The sequence below is a fragment of the Myotis myotis genome, unplaced genomic scaffold (assembly GCF_014108235.1).
Source record: "Myotis myotis isolate mMyoMyo1 unplaced genomic scaffold, mMyoMyo1.p scaffold_m19_p_1, whole genome shotgun sequence".
Lineage (NCBI taxonomy): Eukaryota > Metazoa > Chordata > Mammalia > Chiroptera > Vespertilionidae > Myotis > Myotis myotis.
Window position 1 is genome coordinate 121707771 of NW_023416313.1, and position 18712 is coordinate 121726482.

The 18712-nt window shown below is 39.0% G+C and overlaps 1 protein-coding gene across 32 annotated transcripts in view; it reads left to right on the plus strand.

Annotated features, from left to right (window-relative positions):
* The window catches only part of PARD3 (par-3 family cell polarity regulator), an 814705-nt gene that overhangs the window by 344431 nt on the left and 451562 nt on the right, over positions 1–18712 (plus strand). For 26 of the 32 annotated variants that reach the window (XM_036350442.1, XM_036350547.1, XM_036350474.1 and 23 more), the window contains one exon: positions 7109–7240. The exons of the other annotated variants lie outside the window; for them this stretch is intronic. In XM_036350442.1, coding sequence (XP_036206335.1) covers positions 7109–7240 — 132 coding nt within the window. The remainder of the gene's footprint in view (positions 1–7108; positions 7241–18712) is intronic. 32 annotated transcript variants of the gene reach the window in all.

The following is an 18712-nucleotide window of genomic DNA, read 5'->3' on the forward strand; positions in this document are numbered from 1 at the left end:
AGTTTGAGTCTGGGTCCCTAGAGACTCGCCCGGATCTGGAGCTCAGAGTCTGAGACTCCCTCCCGATTGAAAACAACAACCCCGCCCTGCGCTGCCAGCCCGTTCCGCGCGCACTCTGCACCTGAGTATTTCACTTCAGCACTGCGCCTCTTCTGAGTCTGGGTATGATATTCTCTTTCCTCCTAGTTGTAGAATTTCCACTCAGCCAGCCTTCCTGTGGTTCTGGATGATGTCCGTTCCGTCGTTTAGTTGTTTTTTGAAGTGGTTGTTCGAGGCAGCATGATGGCAAAAATTTGTGTTGGTTTGGTTTTCCCTTCTTTAGGTTATGAAAAATAAGTTTTTCAAATACATTTAACTTAAAAAATGTTGACTTTTTTAAAAAAATTCTCACCCGAGGATATTTTTCCATTCATTTTTAGAGAGAGTGGAAGAAAGCTGGGAAGACAGAGAGAAATATCGATGTGAGAGAAACACATTGGTTGCCTTTTGCATGTGCCCAGACCAAAGCCCGGGCTTGGGAGGAGCCTGCTAATGAGGTACATGCCCTTGACTGGAATCCAACTCAGGACCTTCCAGTCTGCAGGCCGACACTCTATCCACTGAGCCGTACCGGCCATGACTGTCGACTTTCTAAAAATATTTATCTCCAGTTTGATTATTGAATAATGTAGATAGTCTTACATATTCATTTTTAAGACTATCATATTTTAAAAATCATTTACACAAAAAGAACTGTTTCCAGATTGAAAATAGAACATACTATGTACATTTCAATTGGATACAGTTAATTTCCAAACATATATTGTGAATTAGAAAATTTATGGAAAGTTATGATGTGAGCGATGCACTCACATCGTACATATGGTTTCATAGCTTTATAGGACTATATTCTCTGTATGTACTTGATCCACACTTCAGACAGAATTGTCAGCAAGATCATTGCTGGCTAGTAATACCTGCATGATGATATCAACAAAATGATGTATGTGTTGCATAGTGATTAATAATATATGTTATAAATTCTTCATTTGCCTGAAAATGACTGAAGACTACTGCATTTTTTTCCCCACACACACACATCACAAATAAATTAATATATGAATTCATCATTGACTTTACCATCACAAAGAAAATTAGGAAAACATTTTTGTTATGAAGGCTTAATGTCAGTTTCATTTTTTTTTACCAATTAACTTCTCAGAGTTGATTCTAAAAATATAAAACTGTGACTGTTTCAGGTGGACTTCAACATTTATCTGATTACCCTGTAGTGGTCTGCTGCATGAATTACATGCCATAGTTAATGTAACTGGAGATATTCCACACTGCTGTTTAGATGCAATTGGAAATAATTGCGTTTTCCACAGATATTGTATATACTGGATGTATGACATTCAATTGAAATAGGCACATAAGAATGGTTTATATCTTTTAGTGTAAATCTGAAAATTTTCTTATTACATTTCAGTGAAGTTTATCTGTGTCTTTTAGGCAATTCATTATCAATTTTTTTAACGAACTTATAGAAATATTCTTTTAAAGTATTAGTATTATGAAATCATCTGAAAATAGAAAACATTGTATTTAAGGAAAGCCATTTGAGTTGGTGTAGGACACTGAGCTGAGTGCTTGAGCGGAAAGATGCATGCTGATATTTTGCCTAGGTTTCACTGTGATAGTGGAAGTAGTTATTTAAAAAATGAAATAAATTATAACTTAGAACTATAATTAGAAGTAAAATTATAATATAGTGCTAATAAAAAGCATGACATTATCAGTTCTATTGATAATCATGGAGTGCTTCTTAGAAAAGGTAGACTTTGAACTAGGGGTTTAAAAGTAGTTTGGTTATTTTTGTTTGTTTTGTTTGTTAGTGTTTTGTTTTTCTTGTACAGAATAAATGTTTCTGAGGGTCTAGGTTCAGAAAGATGATTGAAGGTCAGGCAGACCAACTCACTTGCCTGTAGGTTCCTCTGTTACCTACAGTGCTTGTGCTAGGTGTGATGTGACCTAATATACCTTGTAGAAATGCCCTCTGTGGGACAGTCGCATAGATCATTGTAAGAGAGCATAAGACTTAGCCAGTGTCCAGGTCAAAGGCTGTAGTAATTTCAGATAAGAGACAGATTGGTCCTGAATGGGTGATAGTCAAAATGTAAAATCTTGGCAAAGAACAGCAGATTACCAAGACCTAGCAACTGTGGGGATTAGAGAGGAAGGAAATTATTGAAGAGGATTATGAATATTTTTCATTGATAGGTGAGTTTCATTTTGAATCTGTTAATTTTGAGATATCTTTGGGACATCTGTTGGAAATTTAGATCATGAATTCAGGAAAAACTTGAGAGTTGGTGACCTTTGCCTTGAAGTTGTTAGGGAGGAGGCGTTGATATTGTACACTTTTGAGCTTGTCCGTGGAGGCAGTAGTAAGCAATTTATAGAAAGAGTCAATAAGCGTCATTAAAGGGAAGAACAAGAATTACAGAGAATCAGCCGAAACCGGTTTGGCTCAGTGGATAGAGCGTCAGCTTGCGGACTGAAAGGTCCCAGGTTCGATTCTGGTCAAGGGCATGTACCTGCGTTGCAGGCACATCCCCAGTAGGAGATGTGCAGGAGGCAGCTGATTGATGTCTCTCTCATCGATGTTTCTAGCTCTCTATCTCTCTCCCTTCCTCTCTGTAAAAAATCAATAAAATATATTTAAAAAAAAAAAGAATTACAGAGAATCAAAAGGAATTTAATGGAAGTACTAGTAGCATACTTTGTTCTCGACACCAAGAATAGGAAGCAGTTTGTGGCATCTGGTCTCTCTATTTTAAATATATATTTTTCTTTTTGCAAATGGTATTTTGTCATTGTGCAGACATCTGGGTCAGTATTCACTTTTTACCTAACAGTTTTAGCATCCATTGATTTTCTTTGACCAAATGAGTTATTTCATTAGGAGTTAAAAATTGTGATTTTTGTAATTTTATTATTCTACTTGCACTAGTTGGCATTTTTCTGAAAAGACAACCTTTTTTCCCTTTTCCATTGACATTTTTGGCTTCTCTGAAATACGGTTTCTATCGAAAGTCAGAATATGTTTTTAATACTTTTTCTTTAATACTTTTTCCTCCTTAGTGGAGGAAAATCAATAGAACAGCCAGGTTCCTATCCCATGGTAGTTAGTCCCAAAATCCTTGACATAAAAATTCTACTTGAGTTTCTCTATACTTTCAACCCCTCTTGTCTTCCTGGACATTTAAGGTGCTGTCATTAGTAATTTTATGTGCCCTTTATGACTTATTTGAATTTCTCATGAGTATGGACTATCACGTGAAACTGATAGTTTTGCTTTGTTTTGAAGTTAACATGTTCATGTTTTAAGGAGGGGCTCCTAGTATTTAGGAATACACGAGCTTTAGTGTTTTTATTTGCTTCATTTTTTTTTTTTTTTTTTTTTTTGGACTTTGTCTCTGTCCTCTGTTTATTTTACCATTTCTGTGTTCCTATAGGCAAGGTCAGTCCCCAGTCTCTGGGCCAGGAGCAGCATCCAACTCCTACCAGCATTCTTCTGCACTCACATTTATGCTCTATCACAGCTTTCTTGAGCTGCTCTGACCAGAAATGTACCAATATTTTCTAGTAAATGTACTTGTTGCTAATGTTTAATGCTGCTATTGAGTTTTAAAAAGTTCATTTTCTGGCCCTAGCCAGTTTTGTTCAGTGGATAGAGCATTGGCCTGGGGACAGAAGGGTCCTGAGTTCAATTCTGGTCAAGGGCAGGTACTTAGGCTATAGGCTTGATCCCTGACCCTGGTCAGTGTACCTGTGGGAGGCAACAATTGATGTGTCTCTCTCATATCTATGTTTCTCTCTTTCTGTCTCTCCCCCAACCTTCCACTCTCTTTAAAAATCAATGGAAAAATTTCTTTGAGGATTAACAACAACAACAAATAGTTTATTTTCGTAGGTTAATTTAAAAAACCTTAAAAAATTTCATGTTAAAGTTAATTTGGTTAATATGTATAGATTAAAAGTTTTTTGTTTTTTTTTTCATTTTACAGTATTGGCATAGATCCAAGGCTATAAATTTATTTTTAAGTTTTATTATCTGACTAGATGCCCGGTGCACAAAATTCGTGCAGGGGGTGTGTGTGTCCCTCAGCCCAGCCTGCACCCTCTCCAATCTGGGACTCCTCGAGGGATGTCTGACTGCCCTACCCTGCAGGCCTGGCTCCCCCCAACTGCCCTCCCCTACAGGCCTGGTTTCCCCCAACCACCCTCCCCTTCTGGTCTGATCGCCCACAACTGCCCTCCCCTGCCGGCCATCTTGTGTCCACATGGGGTGGTCATCTTGTGTGTTGGAGTGATGGTCAGTTTGCATATTACCTCTTTATTATATAGGATGGGACTCATGAAGGAACACAAACAATATCCTAAACTTTGCTAAGGTCTAGACTCTAGACAATGCAAACCTTGCAAATAATTATTTTTCTATGTTTATATTCACTGTTCATGGTTTAAGTAGCAAAGAAGAATCAGTCATGTATGTAAGATGTATAGATAGCCTACCCTTCACAAAGTTATTAAGGTGAATGTCTCAGTACTTTTCTTGAAGTGGGGTATTGATGTAAGTGGGGTGAAGTCAGGTTAACATTTCTAATTTGTTTGTATAGGAGCTATTTAGATATTGAACTAAAATGTTTGCGTTTCCGACCTTGTATTAGCCTTCTCATTTCTTTTTAGAGCATTGAAATTAAGTTTTACAGCCTGATATCCAAAGAGAATTGTTTAAGCTGTGCTTCAAAGCAATCATTCAATAGCTTGTGGTTGCTCTTGATATTTTAACCCTTACATGCTGAGACATGAACATGACAAAAAGCTTCTCTCAGGGAACAAACAAAGGAGAAAATGCCAGTCACTTAACCTCCAGTTGTTAACATCTCAGGAAATTGTGCTGTGAATATTGTCCTGTTTTTGTTTTGTTTGTTTTTTGCTTTTGTTGCTGGTAAAATAGATGATAAGCCAATTTTAAAACATAAAGAGGCCATTAAGTGTGCTGATGTTGCTAAGGGTGGGAAAGTGCTCACAAAACAGTGATTACTGGCTATGGAAGAGATGGAAAAACTGTTGATTTGGATAAAGGAAAAGCAGTTAGCCAATGACAGCATTTTGGAGGCAGTGATATAAGAAAAAAGGAGGATGTTGTGCTCCTGGAAGGAGCACTGAAGGTGACTTGTTTAAGGCTAGTAGGGAGTGGTTTGATATATTGATGAAAAGAAGTGTTTGTTTATAGATTATACTGTACATTAGACATGTACTGTATATAAGAAAAGTTAAAACAGGGATTCATTTAGGGGTCTGGAACAGATTAATTCAATTTACATTATTTCTAATGGGGAAACACTGATTTATGTGGGTTTTTTTTTGTTTGTTTGTTTTGTTTTTAACGAATTGCTTCTCGAGCAGCCTTTCAGAACAAATTAAGTTTGAGAACCGAGGTCCCACTGTATTTATTAACTGACTAGTTTGTGTGTGTTTCCTTTCTTTTTTATTTTTTTAAGGAAATCAAATGTTTAATACTATTTGAAATAAGGCAAGCCCCTCAATTCAGGGGTCCTGGTAGAACACAAAACATACTCGGGAGCCAGGCAGCAAGGCAAATACCTTTACTCCTGCAGGAGAGTGCACAGCACATGGTCTGGGAGCATACGCACACCGAGCAGGCAGTCTGCTTGGCTTTTTAATCCTGACGCATGTGACCTGTCCCTCACTCTAGTTTGGAGCTCAGGTGCACAATCTTGCGTGATTGCCTAATTCAAAGGGATGGGTTGGCCTTTGCCGTTTCAAGATGGTGGCCCCCAGGGGAGCTGCAAGCAATGCGGCCAACATGGCAGCTGCCAAGTTATGTCCAAAATGGTGGCTGTCTAAGCTGTTCTTTGATAGAAAAGATGATTTGTTTTTTCTCACAGTACTATTTCCTTACACAATCAGTTTTTCAGGTTGTATCACATTTGTTCAGGGTTAATGGATACAGAGGATGAATATTATAAGTCAGATTGAAACTGACAATTGTGCATTGTCACAGAAGAGTATTAAAGATTCAAGTTATCACTCTAGCAATGGAAACAGCTTTCGTCTCCAACAGCTTAAAGATATCACTGTCATGTCACTGTGGACAATTATGTGTCTACTAGAGGCCCGGTGCACGAATTCTTGCATGGGTGGGGTTCCTTGGGGTGGCCTGTGAAGATCGGGCCCCAGGTCGTGCCCCCCAGCCTCACAGCCTTGCAGCCCCGCCTGGCACCCCACCTTGGTCTGGCATTGCCCCCTCACCTGCTCCACATTCTCGCCTGCTGGGTGATCGATTGGGGCCGGCCCCCTTCCCTGCCCCCCACTCCCAACCAGGCTCCCTCAATGCCTGGGAGCCAGGCGGCGGCCCCGCCCCTTGCCACTGGTCACGGTCTGCAGGACGATCAGCAGGTGTGATCGGGCCCCTTCTTGCACCCACCTTGGCCTGGTGCCGCCTGCTCACCTGCTCCATCATCCCACCAGGTTCCCACTCCCATCAGGGCTGGCAGGGGCTCATCACCAATGCCTGCCACATTTTGCTCTGTCCCCTGGTGGTCAGCACATGTCATAGCGAGTGGTTGAACTCCCCTTAGAACAATTGCCCGAGGGGACAATTTGCATATTAGGCTGTTGTTCTATAGGATTATGTACCATGTATTGGGATAGACTAGTTTTTTCCTTACTTAATGTTTGAAATAATGCTTACAAATAGCTAGTGAATATTACAAGCTCAGAACAGCAAAAGGGTCTTACATCTCTTTCTCAAAGTCATAAAACTACAAAGATCTAAATAGGGAGCCAAATTCATTAGTCTTTCTTATTTTAAACATTTTTTATAACTATAGAAAATACCTCAAAATATTATTGTGAGATTGGAAAGAAGAAGAGAAAAAAACCAGTAAAAGTTTTGTATGGGAAGTTTTTTTGTTGTTGTTTTTGGTGCATATATTTGGCTTGGGGAGGTTGATTTGGGAGCAAGTGCAAACCAGGTGCATCATTAATTTGCAGAATCTGTCTTTTACAAAACAACTTTTTGTTTCTTTCTGAATAGAAAGATGAAAATTACAGAAGCCTCCCACGAGATACTACTCACTGGTCTAACCAATTTCAGAGAGACAATGCTCGATCATCTCTGAGTGCTAGTCACCCCATGGTGGACAAATGGCTGGAGAAGCAAGAACAGGTAACATAAGAAATCCTTTACCATGCATTTTTGGTATAATATCCTAACCCATACACCAAGATATGTTTTCCTCCATTTCAATAATGATTAAAGGTAAATTATTCTAACAGAATTTAGTTAAGTAACAGGCTGTATGTCAGAGTTTGTCTAACATTAATGTAAAATATTTCTGTGGTGGTTCCTGAGCACAGGTTTCTCATAAGGAGTTATTAATATTTGTGATTCTGAAACATCACAGCTTTGGGTTTTGTTATGTGGCTGAGGCACAGATATTTGGCAGTGAATAATGCAATTTATAAGTAGGCTTTTAAGACCACTCATGGGTTCTTCTCTTCTTCTATAGGCAGTAAGTCAAAGGATCTGAAGAGGCAAATTAAAATTTCATTATACCTGACTTAACTTTATGAAAGAAATATATGCTATTGTGTTGTTTCAGAATTTAGATTGCCATGCTTGTGGATTTATCCTTTCTTATGTCAAGGAACTATTTTAGTTTTATACTTTTTAGAAGTGCTTAGTTCACTTTGCATGATCACCACATATAATTCATGAAATCGGCATTGTTTACCACTCAGTATAAATAACAGCTTCTTGTTTTGGGAAGAATTGTTTGCAAAGTTTTTATATCATTATTAGAGAGGCCTATTCTTCATATGAAGACTGAAATTTTATCTGGTTATTTTTGTTGTATAAAAATAAAATTCTGCCCTGCTGATGTCGCTCAGTGGTTGAGTGTCGACCTATAAACCAGGAGGTCAGTGCACATGCCTGGGTTGTGAGCTCAATCCCCAATGGGGAGCGTGCAGGAGGCAGCCAATCACTGATTCTCTCACATCATTGATGTTTCTATCTCTCTCTCCCTGTACCTATCTGTCTAAAATCAATAATATATATATTTTTAAAAAATTCTTTCAGTTTTCTTTTTTTTTAAAGTCTTATTTATTGTTAGTCACAGTGATTTCTTTGCAGTGGGAATGCCCGTTTTCTTTACAGTTTTAGTAGTTTTGATGTTAAAAATTCACTTATTAGGTTATTTCTTCATTTAGTTATTTTCTTAAAAGGTTAACATGGATGGAAAACTAGGGGAGTACTCAGTGAGAGAATGTTTTGTTATCCATTTCAGTAATTTCTAAAATTATTAATTTTGTTGTTTAGATACTGGAATAGCTATTTTTTAATTCAGATTAATGATATCAGTGGAAAGAAATACTTAAGTGTTTTAATTAATCCAAGTCTATGTTTTATAGGATAAACCTAAAATATTTTTTGAATGTAGGATGTTCTAATATGAAACTATTAGAAAGAACAGTTTGACTTTGATACCACTGATGGTAAAGCACATGCACTGATTTTTATCCTAAGTAAATATTAGCATACAAAAACATTGTGTGATTGAAATAATTTTGGAAGTTCTATTTAGGAAAAACATAATTTTCTCAAAATAATACAGATTTTAAACTAATTGGTATTAATTCATTATCACATTGAAGAAAATGTTGTTAAGACTTAGATTGTTTAGTATGGGCCTGGAGTCAGACCTGCTGATTGTTATCTTTTTACCACATACGAGATTTGACATGAGATTCTGTCACATTGGTAAATTAGTCCATACCTCCGTTTACTTATTTATCAAATGGGGGTAATCATAGAACCTTCCTCAGATGGTTGCTGTATCGAGTAATGTAATACTTGCCAAGGAGCTGGAATCCTGCCTTGTTAAAATTATCTGCCGATATTAGAAAATTTAGATTGTATAATAAGGAAACATTCATTACTCATTAACAAGAAGCCTGGAGGAAAGGAAGGGGGAGGCAGAGGTGGTAGTGGAGAGTGAGGATGTTCATTTGCAGCTCAGTGACCTCACTGTGAATCTGGATTCTCCATCTCTTCCAGGAGCCTTCACAAGGCTCCATGCTGTGCTCTCAAGCTTGTCCTTTCCTGCCAAGGACCCAACCATCATATCCTTGCATAAAGGAAGAGGAACAATGCTTTCTAAGATGTGGGGACTTGCATTATTTGCCTGTTCAGTTCTAAATCAAAGGGAGTAAGAGTACCAGTCTTGGTTTAGTTAGACTAATTGAGCTTGACCTCCTAGAGCTGGGGGTGAGGTGTAGCCAATTCTCTTCCCTGAAGTACAGCTGCTCATCAATGAATGTAATTAGGGTTCTGTTAAACAAGGAGGAATGTACAGTTAGCTAAATAAGTAAATATGACCATTTTTATTGCAAGATTAGGAGAAAAAATTTTCATCCCAGAGTTTTAAAAATATTATACATTTAATTATATTCTACTAGTAAAAACATAACTTTTATCTTACTACTGCAGTTGTAGACCTCTAAAGGAAGTAATAGTGTTTGTCTTTGTAAATTTGGTATAAAATAGTTTCTTTTTTAAGCAAAAGGGATTGCATGTAGAAGCCACATTAACATATTTCCCACAAAAACTCTTGATTTGTTTCTCTTGAAGCTATTTGAAGTATTTTTTTCATAATAAGCGAGCTTTGTAAAAAATAAGTGCTTTCTTAGTCTATGGAATCTAATATAGATGACATTAGCTATGATTCCTGAGCCTAAAACATCTTTTTCCTTGGCTTAAGCTTAAAAAATGATGATCCATTCACTAAATTTACATAAGCAGGATAATTAACTAGACTGAAATCTATTTAACTGGACAATAACAGCAAAAACTAATCAAACCTATATTAAAACTTAGGCTGAAAGTAAGCACAATTGTTTGTTTAGAAGAGGACTAATAGGTTATGCTGCATGCACTGGAAATCTCTTCCAGCTATTCTCATTTGTGAATTTATTCTTTTAATTGTTCCCTGTAGTCACCTGACTTTAATGGCCTGGTATCTCCTCTGTGGCTTTTTTCTAGTTAGTTTTTTTTGTTTGTTTTTTTAACATATATTTTATTGATTTTTTATAGAGAGGGAGGGAGAGGGATAGAGAGTTAGAAACATCGATGAAAGAGAAACATTGATCAACTGCCTCCTGCACACTCCCCACTGGGGATGTGGCCGCAACCAAGGTACATGCCCTTGACCGGAATCGAACCTGGGACCCTTCAATCCGCAGGCCGACGCTCTATCCACTGAGCCAAACCGGTTAGGGTGTCTAGTTAGTTTTTACCATTATCCTATATAATAAAAGGCTAATATGCAAATTGAATGGTGGAATGACTGGTCGCTATGATGCACACTGACCACCAGGGGGCAGACACTCGATGCAGGAGCTGCCCCCCGGTGGTCAGTGCACTCCCACAGGGGGAGCGCTACTCAGTCAGAAGCCCTGAGCTGGACTCATGGCTGGCAAGTGCAGCGGTGGTGGCGGAAGCCTCTCCAACCTCCACGGCAGTTGGACATTTCCTCTGAGGGCTCCTGGACTGCTAGAGGGCGCAGGCCAGGCTGAGGGATCCCCCCCACTGAGTGCATGAATTTTGTGCACTAGGCCTCTAGTAAATATAATAAAGAGAATGGTATCACATAGATAAAAGAATATTTTCTATGGTTTTAAAAAAAAATCAACCCTCTGCCTGTACAATTTGGGATCACCAGGGTAGAACTGATGGCTGCCTTCCTTATGCCATCTGGACTAAAGAGGTTAATAGAGTTCTAGATTTTATATGTGTCAAATGGTTTTGTCTTTGCTCTGTTTCCTACTAGAGAGCTTGTCTCTCGTTATCTCTGTTTTGTTCGAAGACAGTTATAACCACATCAGCTTTGCCAGTGGGAATAAACAGTAGGGATGAAAAGGACAAAAGAGTGTATAGAATGCTGAGTTGCCAGGCACCTCTGGAAGCTGAACATGTCTTTTTATTTTTGTGGGATTGGTCCTACATAAGGCAATATTGAATTTTCTTTCCCCCTGTTAAAATATTGGTAAGTTATGCCTCTATAACCAAAGATAAATGATGTATATTACTAGAACTCTGTACCAGGAAGCACTTGGCATCAAGCTCAACATTTTTTCCCAAAAATAGTAGTGTTGCTTTTCAGTGAGTAGTTCACTTTGCTCAGAATTGCCTATAGCTGAATCCTATATCAGGTTCATTTCAGAAGGTAGAGGATTATGTATCTTTCAAAGAAAATCCTTTCCTTATGTCAACCTTATGACTTCCTTTTTCTGAGAGATCTCAGAGGAAGCACAAAGGATTTGAAGAATAAGTGGGTGGTTGTTGTATTGCCTTGAAAAAGTGTTAATGCTTCTGCAATTTTGATTTCTCAGACCAAAGAAACTATAAAAGTAACAAGCCTTGTAATTTTGATGTTTAATATACTTTACAAAATCTGAATTCCTTTTAACCATTACCATTTCTCTGACTATATGTAGACTATAATTTAATGTTGGAAGTTAATAGATTACATGCCAACTTGTTCTTATATCCTCACTGTTTATTGCAACTAATAAATTCTACAAAAGAGGAGTCAGGAACTTTACAATACATGATTAGAAGAATTAAGGACCAGAAAGTAGATGGACTTTAAAGGAAGTTAAGCTAATTGGGATCCTGCTGTTTTCACTAATGTGACTTGGTGTACAGGCCTGAAACCAATTAACAAAGATAGCAAGGAGGTGCTAGTCACCTTCCAGCCACAGCTTAAGCTCTGTTATAGGGGAATGACTGCCCTAACCTTTAGAGAAAAATCGATGCTCTAGGTTTATTTTCCATTAAGCAAAACCTTTATCTAATTGGCAGATTATACTAAAGGAGACAAACTGTTTTAGGAAAACTATTTTAAATGTTTGGTGATGACACAATTCGCCTTTGTACCATTGCCTGCAAATCCCTCCATTCAGGTCAAGTCTCACAGTCTTGATATAAGGAGTTTTAGGAGCAATCTCAGTATATTTTTTCTTATTTTATGCACTTTTTTCACTGTCTCCTGCCATGATGCTTTTACTTCATCCTTCTTCATGCTGAACAAAGCATTCCTGACCTGCTTATTATTCCTTCTGAGATGAAGATGGCTAAATAGGAATTCTGTCTGTTCTTCATTAGCCTGTATTTGTTGAGTCCTTAGATATTAGGATTACAAAATAGCTAAGTGTTGGATAAATAGAAAACATATTTAAGTAAAATATTGCTACAGAATGAATGCTTATTTCTCTTATTTTCAAAGAAGAATAGTTAAACTATTCTAAAAGTATTATTTTGATACTTTTTAAACGTTTGAAAATATTTATGCATTGTAATGAATATTTACTTAATACACAATGAGTATATTTGGGTTTCATGGAGGCAGGTTTGGCTGCCTGCCTCCATGAAAACCAAACACATGAGACAGGTGCTGGTAAGCAAAAGGAAAGAGGTTTATTTAACTGCTGGTCACCTGAGAAGATGGGGGACTTTTATCCAAACCCCATCTTAGCATTCTCAGTGCAGGCAGGGGTTTTTGTAAGGAGGGAGAGGGTAAGCAAACAAAGAGGTCAGGAGGAGGGGCTCTGGACATGCTCGTCCCCATATGGACCTTTAATGTCAGCATACTGGAGCTGGTCACCTCCTGCCAATTCCGGCAGTTGGGTGATCTGCACCAACTGAAGTTATGGTCATGGCCTTTAAGGAAACTGTTAGTATGTGAGTTCCTTTTATCAATTTGTTACTACATTTTATTCTAATTCCATTTAATGGTTAGTCAGAGTAGCATAGAATTTTTATTCCCTGTTACATATTCACAAAGCCTGGGAATGGTAGGATTCTATGGAAGTGTTTCAATTTTATTTTATTTATTACTAGAGGACCGGTGCACAAAATTTGTGCATGGGGGGTGGGGGGAATAGAAGGTGTCCCTCAGCCTGGCCTGCCCTCTCTCACAGTCCGGGAGCCCTCAGGGGTGGGAGGCAACCCGGTGATCAGGGGAAGGCAATGCCCCCATCACACCTCTGCTGCTTCCACTGGCGGTAGCGCAAATGTTGGCCGGCCCTGGTTACCTGAGCCTTGGGCGGCCCTGGGTGGCTAGGGAGCTGAGGGGACTGGGGGACTCCAGAGGCAGGCACCCCAGCGGGGCTGAGGGGACTGGGCGCCACCATCTTGTGGCTGTGGGTGCTGCCATCTTTGAGGGTGTGGCAATTAGCATATTCCCTCTTTATTGGCTGTGGGCACCACCATTTTTGAGGGCGTGGCAGTCAATTAGCATATTCCCTCCTTATTGGCTGTGGGCACTGCCATCTTTTGAGGACGGGGCAGTCAATTAGCATATTCCCTCCTCATTAGATAGGATAATTTGAGGCCTTGGTTTTGAAAATCTAGGGCAAGCATGTCAAATTCAAAGGCTAACACGGGCCAAATAAACAAAGTTTAAGTTTATGTGGACCACACACACAAAAAAGCTTTAATTTTCATAGAAACGTAGGATTATTTCGATAGAACATGCTGAATACAAAGGGCTGAAATAAATGAGTAATCATTAATATAAAATAATAGAACATTTTAATAAAAATTAATACTTTTTCTTGAACATTAACTTACCAGACACTGAATAACTGCACAAATTAAATGTAACGCAAATAAAACTATTTTTCTTGTTCTCCGATAGCAAAATATTTCCTGTTGAGCACACCACACAAGTCAGTACAAAACTAATGATGTGGCAATCGGCTGCTAAAATATTCGCTGCTATTATTAGTGGAGAGAAATGGTGAGCCTGCGCGTAAGCATGTAAGGGAAATGAATGCAACACGATTATAGTAATCAGTCATTAGGAAACGTTGTAGTTCGATATTAATAATTAGGTATAACAGGCTATTGTAAAAATTAAGTTACAAATTTTTTTTCCTTTTTTCTTTTATTATGGTAAGATATAGATAACAAAGAACATGCTATTTTAATCACAGTTTAGTGGCATTAATTACATTCACAGTATTATGCAACCATCACCTCTAGTTTCAAAACTTTTATATCACCTCAAAGAGAAACTCTGTTTCCATTAAAGAACTCCCCATTTCTCTCTCCCACCAGCCCCTGGCAATTACCATTCTGTTTTCTGTTTTTATGAATCTAACTATTCTAAATACTTCATGTAAATATAATAATATAGTTTTTGGCCTTTTGTAACTGGCTTCTTTCACTCAGCATAATGTCTTCAGGGTTCATCCATGTTATAGCATGGGCCAGAATTTTCCCTTTTTCAGGCTGAATAGTATTCCATGTATGGCTAAATCCCACTTTAATTAACAGGTGGAAACAACCCAAGTGTCCACTCATGCTTCAGTGGACACTTGGGTTGTTTCCACCTGTTGGCTGTTGTGAATAGTGCTGCTGTGAATGTGACAAAGATCTCTTCAAGTCCCTCCTTTTGATTCTTTTGGGGATACCAGGTCTGCCAATTTTAAGCAGTAAGGTCTTGAAGCACTAAGGTCCCCATGCAGTTAAAGGTGTTCCCACCAAGTGCTCTTCGAAACTCCTCTTGGATGCCTCTGTCCATGGAGACGTTAGCATCGTCCGTGCTGTTGGCAGCCTGGTTCTGTGTCCCTGAAGCTGCCTCTCACTGGGACACTGGGATGTACTTCTGCTTTCTTCTTCACTGCGTTCCTCCAGTCTTTTCGGGGGGGGGGGGGGGGCTTCCACCCATGTATAGGTGGAGCACTACAGATTACTCTTTTTTTAAAAAAAAATTAATAAATCCTTATTATTCAGATTATTACAGTTGTTCCTCTTTTTCCCCCCATAGCTCCTCTCCATCCAGTTCCCACCCCAACCCATGCCCTTACCCCCCCACCCCCGTCCTCGTCCATAGGCGTATGATTTTTGTCCAGTCTCTTCCTGCACCCCCCACACCCCCTTCCCCCTGAGAACTGTCAGTCCACTCCCTTTCTATGCCCCTGATTCTATTCTATTCACCAGTTTCATGTTCACAGTAAAACACAAAACTATTTTTTCCCAAATATATTTTATTGATTTTTTACAGAGAGGAAGGGAGAGGGATAGAGAGTTAGAAACATCGATGAGAGAGAAACATCGATCATCTGCCTCCTGCACAACCCCTACTGAGGATGTGCCCGCAACCAAGGTACATGCCCTTGACTGGAATCAAACCTGAGACCCTTCATTCCACAGGCTGATGCTCTATCCACTGAGCCAAACCGGTTAGGGCAACACAAAACTTTTGAAGAGAGTTGTCATTTCACCTGGCTATATTAATGCCAATAACAGATTATTTTGTTGATCTTCAATAATACAATGACTGCTACATATCTTAAACTTTAGCTGAATTTTAAAACATATTGATTAAAGCATCCCATATGGATGTAACACAAAATTATTTTCCATTAGCCTTACATATTTCTACTTTTATTATCAATGAACTGTGGACTAGAAACATCAAGTGAAGAGACCTAGGGGCCTGGTAGAAATTCTTCTGAAGAGGACATACTCATTTCCAGGGGAGCCTTGCCAGCCACATGCAAGGCCTCCTTTGAGTAGTATTTTCTCCTGAGAGCTATAAGCAGCATTTCACCCTTACATAAATTCAGCATTGAAGACAGTGTGAGCCTGGAGCATGTGTACCAAAGTTGGAAACCTGCCCTTCCAAGGAGCGGGCCCTGTTGTCTGCCCCTCATTCACTGGCTGTGTGGCCTTGTCAAGGTTTTGTAAATTCCACAAACCTCATTTTCACTGTGTGTGAAAGGGGGAAAATAATACCTGTTGGGCAGATACTGGCTTTGTTTTTGAAAATAAGTGATGTAGCACATGTGAAAATGTGGGTCCTGTTTTTGGTGTAGTGTTATAGGCACTCATTGCATCCTACTTTCCCTCTTAATTTTCGGTAAGTATAGGTTTAGTGGTTATTCCTCAAGAGCTCTCTAGTATTAAGGAACTAATATTTTTCCTTAAGTAATATTTCCTCTTTCCTTATTGGAAGTACCATTTGGTATCCTGGGCTGGTTCCTTTTCATCCCTGGTGTATTTTTAATGTGCTCATCATCCTTTCAGAATTGGATTCTAGTTTCTATGGAATCTATACCAATAAAAGGGTAATATGCTAATTAGACTGGGTCAACCGGACATCTCCCGGTCGTCCGGTCTTCCGGACAAAGCCACGGTGGTGGGGGCCAAGGCAGAGGCAGTTAGGGGCGATCAGGCCGGCAGGGGAGGGCAGTTACGGGCGATCAGGATGGCAGGGGAGTGCAGTTAGGGGTGATCAGGCCGGCAGGACAGGGCAGTTATGGGTGATCCGGCTGGCAGGGGAGGGCGGTTAGGGGCGATCAGGATGGCAGGGGAGTGCAGTTAGGGGTGATCAGGCAGGCAGGCAGAGGGGTTAGGGGCAATCAGGCAGGCAGGCAGGTGAGCCGTTAGGAGCCAGCAGTCCGGATTGCGAGAGGGATGCCTGACTGCCTGGCAGTCAGACATTCCCCAATGGGTCCCAGATTGGAGAGGGTGCAAACCGGGCTGAGGGACTTCCAACCCCCCCCCCCCCCCCCGCACGAATTTTGTGCACTGGACCTCCAGTCTTACTATAATTAGAATAAAATGTAATCTTTTAAAATCATTTCTGAATAATATAAACTCACACAAACACATTAGTTTTCATCTCTATGTGTCCGTTTTTAATACTCACTTTTGGTTTTGGCAAGCATACATGATTTTAATGCAATTAAATCTAAGGATACTGTTTAAGAATGTTGAGTTTCTTAAAAAAGGCTATGCTTGGCTACTTGCCAAACATCTGGATTCCTTTCTAATATAAACGGCATTAGGGAGTCACAATGCTACTTACTGGCTTTTGGAGTGATTTATGTAATTTAAGGTGTACTCATCAGTTCTCCTGTTCCTTTATGACTGGCCATATTATTGCTTCTTTGGCCTGTGTAGCTAAAAGACTAAAAACAGCAGGGAAATGAGTCAGAAATTCTACTGAGTGAAAAATCTTTGGTGGTGTGTGGATTAAGCTGCATGTGGAATCTCTTAGTAGCTCATGATTTTCTTGCTTGAGAACACAGCTGCTAGAACTAGGCATTAAGAACTTGCACTGTGGATAAAGATATCTACATTCATTGTTAGTCATGACCCCCAGATGCCTTTTTATATTTTCATTGCAGGCAGTCATAAAGATGTTTGTTCTAAGCTGTGCAACTGAATCTGATGATGAAAATAATACATACTTTATATACTAATTCTCTTTATTCTCACTTATCTGTATGCCATTTGTTTTAGAAAATTTTTTCTTCTATGTTCAGTGAACAGTTGAGCTGCTGTTCTTTAAAAAATACTGGTTAAGAAATTGCATGAACATTTTCAGCCTACAGTATGTTGTTCTCACTAATTTCATGAGGCCTGCCTGTAAAATATAACCAACTCATAAGCCACTTTTAGTTTTGAAATAATATGATGCATATAACCAGTGCTATACCAGCTTTTTCCAGTTGCCTTTAACATGGTTCTGTAATGGTCATAAAAAAAATTTCTATTTTAAGTGCTAAGACATTGTACCCAATGGTTTTATGCTCTTTGTTCCCTCACTGAGGTCTAGGTATATATTCCCTATATTATTTTCATTTGGTAATTCTTAGAGCTATTTTTTTGTTTGTTTTTTCTTTCACATTTTCTTTTTTCTTTGCTCTTATGGCTGAAAGGAGATTATAGGTCAGCTTTTAATAGTTGAACAAATTATAAAGAAATTAAAGTACTGAAAATAAGCATGAAGGTTCCACAATAAACTCCTGATGATATATGGGGATGTTTTGGGGTAAGTTTTTGGGTTTCATTTCATGTATTGTCTTATTACGTTCTTTTACAATAAGCATGCATTAACACTTTAAATTTTTTAATTTTTAGTAAATCTGACTGCCTAAGATTGGAAGAGTGAGCATTTTTTTTCCTTTTCCTACAAATGCTATAATTCCCAAATTGTAAGATGAAATAGCAATATTGATATTTATTGGAATTAAGTTAAATCCTTTGAGAAGTATAGTCGCTTCCTACTATTAATAATCCCTAATTCTCTGAAGTAATTCATTAATTGGCCCTCTTGTTTATACTCCACTGAAGACATAGAAGCAATGTAATAGTAGTATCCTGTGTTCCCACTATCATTGTTTACAAGTTGTGCTCATCCTGCCCCTGTCAGTACTTGGAAAAACTCTCCTCACCTTTCACAGGGCAACTGACTTCCCCTATATTCTGTCAACCATCCCTTTTCAGTCTTAGGATTGCTTTATTCCCTAGTTCCTCTCTACACAGTACCCTGTGTGTGTGTGTGTGTGTGTGTGTGTGTGTGTGTGTGTGTGTGTGTATTAGATCTTTCAGATCACCAAATATATGTTCAAGTAATACATCCCCACTCCATCAGAAGGCTTTGCCTCCCCATTGCCTCTGCCTGGCTTGCTGTCCCTCCCAATTCATAGATCTGGTTTCTTCTTATCTTTTGTGTATCAAGTCACATATCTGATCCCCCCCAATACCTTCCCTAATCCCGGTGTTTGAAGGGGAGTGACATCCCTGCCCTCCAATATTGTCTTTTCTCTCACCACCCTT